The sequence below is a fragment of the Micropterus dolomieu genome, linkage group LG06 (genome assembly GCF_021292245.1).
Source record: "Micropterus dolomieu isolate WLL.071019.BEF.003 ecotype Adirondacks linkage group LG06, ASM2129224v1, whole genome shotgun sequence".
NCBI classification, from domain to species: domain Eukaryota; kingdom Metazoa; phylum Chordata; class Actinopteri; order Centrarchiformes; family Centrarchidae; genus Micropterus; species Micropterus dolomieu.
The window spans coordinates 10,687,859-10,697,632 of NC_060155.1; the positions used below are offsets into that span (position 1 = coordinate 10,687,859).

The 9,774-nt window shown below is 41.4% G+C and overlaps 1 protein-coding gene across 4 annotated transcripts in view; it reads right to left on the reverse strand.

Moving 5' to 3' along the window:
* lpin2 (lipin 2) overlaps positions 1–9,774 on the reverse strand; it is a 29,090-nt gene that overhangs the window by 3,253 nt on the left and 16,063 nt on the right. For all 4 annotated transcript variants that reach the window (XM_046053047.1, XM_046053046.1, XM_046053045.1 and 1 more), the window contains exons 10-19: positions 6,718–6,811; positions 6,538–6,607; positions 6,347–6,439; positions 6,132–6,214; positions 5,575–5,722; positions 4,962–5,110; positions 3,400–3,486; positions 1,962–2,114; positions 1,007–1,121; positions 192–295 (exon numbers count right to left, since the gene is read on the reverse strand). In XM_046053047.1, coding sequence (XP_045909003.1) covers positions 192–295; positions 1,007–1,121; positions 1,962–2,114; positions 3,400–3,486; positions 4,962–5,110; positions 5,575–5,722; positions 6,132–6,214; positions 6,347–6,439; positions 6,538–6,607; positions 6,718–6,811 — 1,096 coding nt within the window. The remainder of the gene's footprint in view (positions 1–191; positions 296–1,006; positions 1,122–1,961; positions 2,115–3,399; positions 3,487–4,961; positions 5,111–5,574; positions 5,723–6,131; positions 6,215–6,346; positions 6,440–6,537; positions 6,608–6,717; positions 6,812–9,774) is intronic.

Genomic DNA, 9,774 nt, shown 5'->3' on the forward strand with positions numbered 1-9,774 from the left:
CTGGAAACAACACAGTTTGATCTCTTGTCAACATAAATATATTGATTAGTGGAACTTTAAGCTAATGTTTTTATCTCTTAAAATATCACTTTATACATGTGTAGTACAAACTCTAATGGTACCAATGGGTTATCCTTACTTTTGTGAATCTTCACAGTGAGACAGACACAACCAGTCACTTATGTACTTACGAGGACTTGTTGCCCTTGGTCTGTTCCTGGATCAGCTCTCCCTTGGGGTTGACTGTAAAAATCCTACACACTGGGACTCCCACCTCCTTATAGGCAAACACATCCTGTGTGGAAACAAACAAGTTTAAGGCTCGTTCTGTGATCCAAATGTATATAAAATGGAAGCCACTGGAATTCAAAACATGGACTTACAACATACAAGATAGTATTTCCAATTATGATTAGTTAAAAAACACACACAATGAAAATTGTTCCTCTTAGATACAAGTATGTGAATAAAACTAATTTATACGGTTAAAAAAAATGAGGAGCTATTCCTTTAAATGCCATCTGAGAACACACAGCTCATACATAATACACACTGGTACAAACTGACATAAGCATGTTAATAGCATTAACCACAGATTTCGTGCTCCATCTAATGGCAATGTTTCTAGAGTTTATGTTTTGGTGGGCAAGAGCTGTAAAGTGAGTGTAATTTTCTGCTTTTCTTTGGCGAGCGTAGGAGACAGACAGAGGTGTGATGGCTGACCCAGTGCTTCATCTGTGTGTTGGTGTTTATGCAGCTGAAGATGGACGCTGTGCCCAGCTTGAGCTCCCTTCCACAGACAATGTCACAAGGGACCAAACTCCGCTAGTGACCTCAGCTCAGGTTCAGCCCAGTGCTGATTTCATGTTTGTCTCTGCTAATGGATATGTTGATCTTACAATACACCATGACTGCATCGACTTCTGGAAAACACAGCTCTCTGACATGTATAAGTGAATGATTTCATGTCTGGGAGTCTGACATCTTCAAACATCCATTAACTCACATTTGTTCTGTTTCCAAAGGCGGCGTAGAATGGCTGCTTGTTATGCTGGAACAGGTTCTTAATATCTGTAAGGCATTCAATCTTGAAGATCTCTGGTTTCTTCTCAATTACCTCCCTGAAGCAAACAGACAGTTTGATTAGAGCGACGTACAAGTGCATTTCCTAACTGTGGGTCAAGTCTGAATTAGAGTCAACTTGGCCAGAAAAATGTTTAGTTTCTCTCAACATTCTTTCTTCTCTTTTCTTTAGGTTAGCTTTAGCTTTTTTTTCTTATACATAAATGGAATAAACTGTGCAAAACATCTAAAAAACGAACAAAACCAATATCGGTTAGCTAGCATTCTTGATGGAAGTCCAAAAGCGGGGATGGTGGGGACGTTTCGGTTGCATGCAAAAGAAGAGAGCCATGTATACAATGCAAATATTTACAAGTTAAAGAAATCACTCAAAACTCCCCCATGCAGTAGGTTGCTATGGTGACAGATTAACCATGAAGTACAAGGTAAAGGTCAGAAAGAAATTGCCATGATTTATAATTAAAATGAAAATACAGCAGGAAATACAACATTCAACTATTAATTAAACAAAGTTTACTTGTAAGGGTACAACTGAGAAGAACATGTGCCTGAAATTGAGAATGGGCCTATATGTCATAACAAAGCGTGCATTTTACGCTTTGTCTGTGTGTGCATAAGCATGTAAGCCAGAGGGTAGGAGATGGTCACAGTAATTTAGCGATGCGGCCAACAAGCAACTGACATGCAAAGCCACAGCTAAATGTGTAGTGTTCTGGTTGTTTAATTAACTAGACATTAACATATGCTGACATTTTCTGACATTAACTGACACATATGGGCTTGTTTGAAAAATGATAAGGAGGATTTAATGTATATGATGAGTATTTATGAGTTTTTTTTATTATGACACTGAAACTGGTAGCCATTTATTCTTATACCTGTGGAAGGCAGAGAAGAGGCTGCTGGGAGACAGCATGAGAGGTCCCCGGGGTAGAATGGTGCCTCCATCATTGACCCACTGCAGGTAACCTCTCGTCATGTCCGCCATGCCAATAGCCCGCGCTGAGCAATACAAGAACTTGTAGCCATTCCTGCCAACGGGGAGAGCCGTCCTCATTAACCGTTGTTCCAGTACAGTTTGATATAATGACCATCGTTAGCAATTACTAAGAATAGCACTTTAATAAGTTCAGATGCTTTCATAAAGTCATACCATCCATCAGCTATGGGGGGTTAGGTTCCCAGCTGACATTGGGTGAGAGGCGGATTAGGGGACAGGGCTGACACATAGAGACAGACAAGGCCCCAACCTTCCAGATTTTTTTCATTGCTTACCACTCTGCCGCCCTGAAGTCATACCAATTCAATGAAGATTTTACTGAGGAAATAATTTATTACTACTATTGGTCACAATAGCCTATTTCCTCCTATGTGTATTACGTCTATGAAGATTCTCAGTCATCCAGGTCATAGTTATCCAACGAAGGTTAAAATCAAGGGCAACTGGACTTGGTTGAAGATACTGGAAGACGTTTCGTCCCTCATCCAAAGGACTTCTTCAGTTCTGACTGACTGGCAGGGAAACTCAGCTATTTAACCTCAGTGGGGTCGTTGGCCCGGGTCATCGATACCGCTGGTTCGTTAGTGTTCCTTGTTTCTGTGACGACAGTCGTTACGACTACCTGTGGCCAAGACTGAACGACCATCGTTGGTATCTTCACCTGAGGCCAATAGGTTATGTTTGTTGAGTTTCCTGGGAAGTGATGAAAGGACAGCATTGTAAGTGGGGGATAAGTGGTGGCGTAGACCCCCTCCCCTGTTCAATGACAGCTTCTCATCTACACCAGGGTTGAGAAGCCGTCACTGAACAGGGGAGGTGGGTCTTAACGACTGTCGTCACAGAAACAAGGAACACTAACGAACCAGCGGTATCGATGACCCGGGCCAACGACCCCACTGAGGTTAAATAGCTGAGTTTCCCTGCCAGTCAGTCAGAACTGAAGAAGTCCTTTGGCTGAGGGACGAAACGTCTTCCAGTATCTTCAACCAAGTCCAGTTGCCCTTCATTTTAACCTTCGTTGGATATGTGTATTACATTTTCTATCCAGGTCAAGATTAAAGGTTTCAAACTTGAACAATGACAAAAGTGGTCAAACAATGACACAGACTTTCATGGTGTTTTTAGTTTCTGCTATAATTCTGTCTTGATTAGAGTTGAACTTCCTGAGTCATCCACCTCAAAGCACCCCACGCAAACACTGGGAGAAAACATCAACTCCACAGGGAGACGATTGGGAATCAAACCCAGACAGATGCTAACCACTGAACAACCGTTCTTGCTTCCTCTGTGATTAATCAGTGTTGTTGTGCACTTACTCAGCTACTGAGTGGTAGAGCTTGGCAATTCCCTGGTGGGTCCAGTCCTTCCCCAGCTGTGGCAGGATTTGTCCAAACACATCAGACCTAAAACATCAAACAAACACTGCATAAAGACAAGAGATATTCCCACAGAGATATTAAGCTCTATCCAGTCTGGAACTAAGGCAGCAGACATCAGGTTTGTGTCAAAAGAGATGTCTTTAAGCTAATTAAACTGCTTAACTTAGAAAAATTTGATTATTTACTTAATATCCGCCATTTGAGAACGACTTAAAATTGTCCGTAGCAATGAAGTAGCTAAGAACACTGCAATCCTTCCTTTGTTTCGTTCATTTAACTCTACATAATCCAACCCATCCAATGTTCTGTAACAGCTCAAATCACTGTTCATTCACCCGCTGGCCTCCATCTGTGGTGTTCACACAAATAATCAAATAAAGAACTAGGGCTGAACGATTTTGTAAAAAAAATGTAATTGTGATTTTTTTTTTACCAATATTGCGATTGCAATTTAATATGCAATTCTTTAAGCTCTTTATCTTTTGTATTACTCAAAACTGACAAGCAATAAATCAGTGTGTAGTATGACCAACACAATATTAGATTAGACATACACTGTTCTTTCTTGTAGGCCAGGCCTGTGTTACATGTGTGATATAGGCGCGTGCTGAGATCGCCACAATACGCTAACCATACTACATGTGTCTTTCTGTTGTGCATTTTCTCTGTCCGTCTAAGCGGCGGATTGCCCGATGATTTCACCCGCCACCAACAACAATTTATGCTAATTTTATTCTTTGTTTGACACTAAAGTTTGTGCAGTCTCAGGTTCTGTCAAGCCTGAGGCCATTGTACAACAAGTTACGGTGCAGCGTAGCGTGCCAAGTTGATGCTTCCTCTGTAGACTGCTTTACTCTCGCGTGTCATGTGACCACAGCATAATCACAGCCTTTGCGATTAGATTTTATCATATCGCAATAATACTGCAAATGCAATTAATCGTTCAGCCCAATAAATAACCTTATTTCACAGTGTATGGGCTATCTATAGACATGGGGGAATGACACTACACATCTACGGTTGCTGTCTTGCTAATGCACAAATTACTTCCTCAGCCTTTTGCATGATTTGACACTTTATATTACAAAAAGTGGAACAGGCTTCTACATGAATACTAGAAAGAGAATAACAGTTTACTCTACATATATGAACATGCTTAATTAATATTTGGTATTTATTAAGAATATATTATAGAAGATGCACAAGCAGCTGATAATTTAGGCAACCTAAGAGAATCCATCTGAGCAACATCCCATGTAAAGGTTTGCAACAATTACAGTAATTTACTGTGGTGTTTAGTACTGCCCACAAAATCAGTATAGTTAAAATGTTGTTAAAAACTGTGTTTCCCTACTTTCACTAAAAGCTTTTGCCACAAATTCTTGTTCAGTATTTATCTGTACATTCTCATGCTATGTAAGATTCAGAATGAAGCTCTGCATAATTGCTCTGTTTAGAGGGGTTATGAAGGTTGCTGTGAGTGACTTAGAGGCACATACTTGGTGATGGTGCCATCGATGTCAGAGATAATGACTTTGTCATCCCAGTTCCAAAGGTAAATGGTGCCCTCGCAGCGGCACGTGCCCTGGTATTGGGTGGTGATGCTAAATGTCACATCGTTAGGTCCCTCCTTTAGCTTCAGACTGGCCTGGTAAACACAAGGCAAACAGTGAAGGCATCTGGAGGCACAGGAAATCTCATTCATTAAACATGTAATCCAAGAGTGTGGGCATTACTCAACAAGATGGTTTGTTTTGCCACTGTACAATGAACATGTGCAGGTCTTTAGAGCCCCCTACAGACCGTAAGTGGAGTGAACACTATGCAGTTCATGGCTAGCCAGCAGAGGGAGCGCTACACTACAAAATGAATGCTTAAAAGAACAAATCTATTGTAGTATTCTTCACTCAAGTTTGGATCTGATCAATCATGTATTCTAAAACCCAGCTTAACGTTTTTGTATGAAAAATAAACTGTCAAATAAAAGTAACACTTAATAATGTAAAAAGGAATTGGGCAGTAGAATGATATTCCGAAGAAGTGAATAAGAAGTAATTAAGTACTAGGCTATATGATTTTGAGGAAGGAAAATACGAGTGAGAATGTACTTACTATCTGATCAGAGGAGAGGCGTAGTGACTTCCTGTAAGTGTGTGGGCTGGGGTGGTGCTGGCCATCTATCGGGTGCAGTCTCTCCTGACAGCTCACAGCGCTCACCTCCTTGGCCTCTTCGTCACTTGATGAATCTCCTGCTTTAGGCCTACACGGAAACAAAAACAATTAATCTTTATCTTTAAACTTTATATAAATTAATTACTTGAAAAAAATAAATGAAGGCTTATGGATAAAATAACCAATCTATGACCATTGTAAACAACACTTTTGGTTGTTTACGTCTGTATCAAATTATTTTGTCATATTCTAAACTTATCTAGACTTGAAGATGATTAAATACATACCACATATTGACTTAACATACTCTCCCCTTCATAATCTGCCTTGTAATACTGCCAACACACCTTTGTTTGTCGACTTCTCTCATCTCTCACAATATAATGTTATTAAGCCAAGCGGTCATAAAACAGCAGACTTATGAAGCTGTAGAGGTCAACGTGTCACTGAACTCACTTGACTTGAGTGAGTATTATTAAACTCTTAATACCACTTACGGCAAAGGCAGTTTCTCCTGAGAAATGGAGGGTCCTTCCTCTTCCAGATGAGACTCTTCCTTGGTTTCAAGCTTGGTCTCCGACTGGAAGAATAGAGGGGAAATATCCCAAGATATAAAGTAGATATAAAAACAAAAGCCTAGATGTGAGTCTTACTAAAAGTGAAACTGAAAGTTTAATGTGCAGCACAAGTTTTGTTTTCGATATGTGCACACCTGCTTGATTGTACTATCCGCTCTTTTCCGCCAGAACCACCAACGGCCTGACTTCTTTGGCATTTTCTCTTTCACCCAGGCCTCCTCTGTAGCCTAGTATAAACAAGAAGACAAAGGCAGTTACAATGAGCTAGTTACCAAATTACAATGATCCGCAAGAACTGACAATACATACATCGGAAAACAGTTACCTTTGGTAAATTCTTCTGAAATGCTTGTAGACTTAGAATCAAGGGTGCAGCTAGAGTCCAATTATAATATCTGAGAACAAAGACATTAGTTATGAGACAATACGGACCACATACTTAAAATATATCTCTTTTGTACATTGGACATCCACATTCACATGTGAAAATAAAATGGTTATTTACCTGTTTCCTATCTTTACTACCAGGTTGGGGTTATCTATAATTGCTGGATTTTCAGCAAATTCATGATAGGTGATGATATGCTCCATGAACCTTTCTGCAAATACAGAAGGGAGAGCAACATTAATTGAAGACTTAATTAAAGACAGATTAAAAAAGGTCAGTGGTGAGTCATAACACCTTAAAGTCACACAGAAGAATCAGGAAACTTTGTCTTCTATCAGCCACATCAGCTGAGGGCTTCGAAGAAACACATATGTACTGACACAGATAAGGATCGGTGAGAATGACTAGAGTGGTTGAGACATGAGAGAACGTACTGTTGTGAATCAGACCTAGTAAAATAGACGCCTGTCTAGCCTTTGCGGCCTAAAAGGGAAATGTATGTACATATGAAGCCTTCTAATGTGCCTAATAAGTAGTTGTAAGTAGTGAAACTTTGTAGTTACACAATGAATTTAGTACAGTATATCTCTGCTGGCTGAGATTAACTGTCTATCCTGCATAAAAGCACTAAGTGCACTTTTGACTACATTTTTTATGAGCGCCATTCTGGTGTACCTTTGGATATTTCAGCATTTTCTGTCAGGCCTCCACACAGAGAAAGAGTGACGTCAGGGAGGTCGCTAGCTGAGTCAGAAAGACACTCTGTCCCGCTGTCAGCTGCTGCACTGCCCACCGACTGTGGAGACTGTGAACCAGAGTGCATCTCTGAGTCCATCCAGTGCTTAGTCGCTGCCTCAGACTCACTGGAGCAACAAAAGAGTACAACACGCTATGTTTAGTTTTAAAATAGGCCACATTTAGCTTTCCATTTTTTTTTCAAAAACAGGTCAAGCAGCAACATTCATTAGGTGTCTCTTTCATAATCTAACCTCTTAGGAAAATATCGTGCAGCAACATCAGGTTCAAGTACATTCAGGTCATCTAGGTAGATATCCTCAGGACCCTGATGCTGGCTCCTCTTTGGGACACCTTCGTTCAAGGGCACAATTATTATATTATTATTATTATTATTATTATTATTATAATAATGAACAATCATAACTAGTGCTAAGTAGGAGATGGCTGAAAAAGTGCCAATTGATAACCACCAAACATACCTTTCTTCTTAGAGGGTGAATCGCTCTGTTGGTTGTTAGAAGGGGTGGAGGTTGCCACACTGGATGGCAGGACATCCTGGGGCTCTGTGGGGGTCACAGGGCTGACAGAGCTTATGGTGCTGACAGATGCGCAAGGACTCAGATGTGCTACAGTGATAGGGGTGCGTGGCTCGGGCTTGACAATGGTACACACAGAGGAGGTGGCACCATCTTCCTTTTCATTCTCAGTCTCGTTCTCCATGGCCTCAGAGCTGAGGATGACGCGGAAGTGGGTGCTCTCTGATGGGGTGATGGTCACTGTTTTTAGTAGTTCTGGTTTCTCTTTTTTGGTGACCTGAATATAGGATTACAGGGTTACTTAAACGAGGGTATGCTGAAGACAATATACTTAAGAATGTTAGTGGAGAGAAATGCTTACCCTAGTTGTTTCTGGAAACTCTCCCCAGGTCCACTGCATGTGGGACTCAGCTCTGAGCAAACTCTCTGAGGGCCTGACCACCAGTTCAGAATCACTCTTTGGAGAAAAGGCCTGAGACAAGCCGTGGCTAAAGGGATAGATAGGCAAATGCAAACAATAAGATAAGAGTCTATTTACGTGTCTCTGCATTCATGTCAATACATACCTATCATCTGCCGGCCAGTCACCATCAGACAGTGGATAGCCATCAAGGTTGTGTCTGGCTGCGGGTAATTTGGGGTCAACGTCTCTCATCGTAGTCGCTGAAGGTGACCTAAATCCAGGGTGAAACAGATACATTAAACAGATCAAGTAACCCAGTTCTGTTTAAACAGATCTTGGTCAAGCATCGACCCGGAACCTACCTTGAGACACGTGCTGTGGCTTCCTCGTCAGAGCTCAAGTCCATCTCAAAGATCTCTTCGTTTTGCCCAGTGTTGGACATAGCAGCAGTCGTAGCAGCCGGTGCGTTAGCAGCAATAGCGTTACCAGTAGTGACGGACATGGGCGGGGTCAGCTCCTCTCTTCGCGGGTCTCCTTTGTGCTTCTTCCTCCGTCTCTTCTTCTTTTTTGTAGCTGTGGTGCTCGGAGCGGGAGGCTCCTCTGGGTCAGCGGGGTCATCCTCCAGATCTTTTGCCGCCCTGTGCTCAACCTCTGAGATCCAGAACAAGTGACTCTCGGTGGGGATTGGGGAGGTGGCCAGATGGGCAGGGACGATCTGCTAGAAGATCAAACGAGAATGCAGGAACTTACAGGTTTAGGATATGTTTAAACAAGTGCAAAGCAAAGCAGCATTAATGACCCCTACAGTGATGCACAGATCGCAGTTACATCTGCTGATCCGAAAGGCCAGGTCATAAGAATGAACATTATTATTAATAGCCCTATTAAAGAGAGAGGCTGTGAGCATTTACAGGTATAGCAGCGTTACTTCATTCATTATTTAAATCTCCCGACACGCCGACAGGATCAGTAAGGATCTAATGTTTATTAATGTTCTGTATTTGTCTACAAATCCAGGTTCATAAAGTTAAATTGTCTGGACCGATTAATCCTGATCTCCATCAGAGCTGTTTAAACGTGTATTTCAGAAGCTAAACTTTTAATTCTGTTTCGTCTGGAGAGTTTCTGTCAAGTTTATAACTACAGTTTTGTTGCTAAAATGTCCCACGATGCTCACAATATTTCTGTGACATTACTGTGTGGAAATTATTAAAATTACTGACTCCAGCCTCTCATACATCAATACAACACACAATAAAAAAAAACATCTGGAAAGCTTGCCCTGCTCAGCATAATTAAATAGGCAATATAGCCGACAGGGACTGGTAGAGGTGGAGTGAAATATCCATGCGGGTCCATTCTCTAAATCGGAGAAAATAATTTGTTAGGGTGGGTGGCGGGTGGATGATTTATGCGTACATGTGCACACGGATGACGTCATAGCCGATCCATGAATCACCAGTGTCAGCATTATTGAAGTCTGACTGAAGTCCAGGA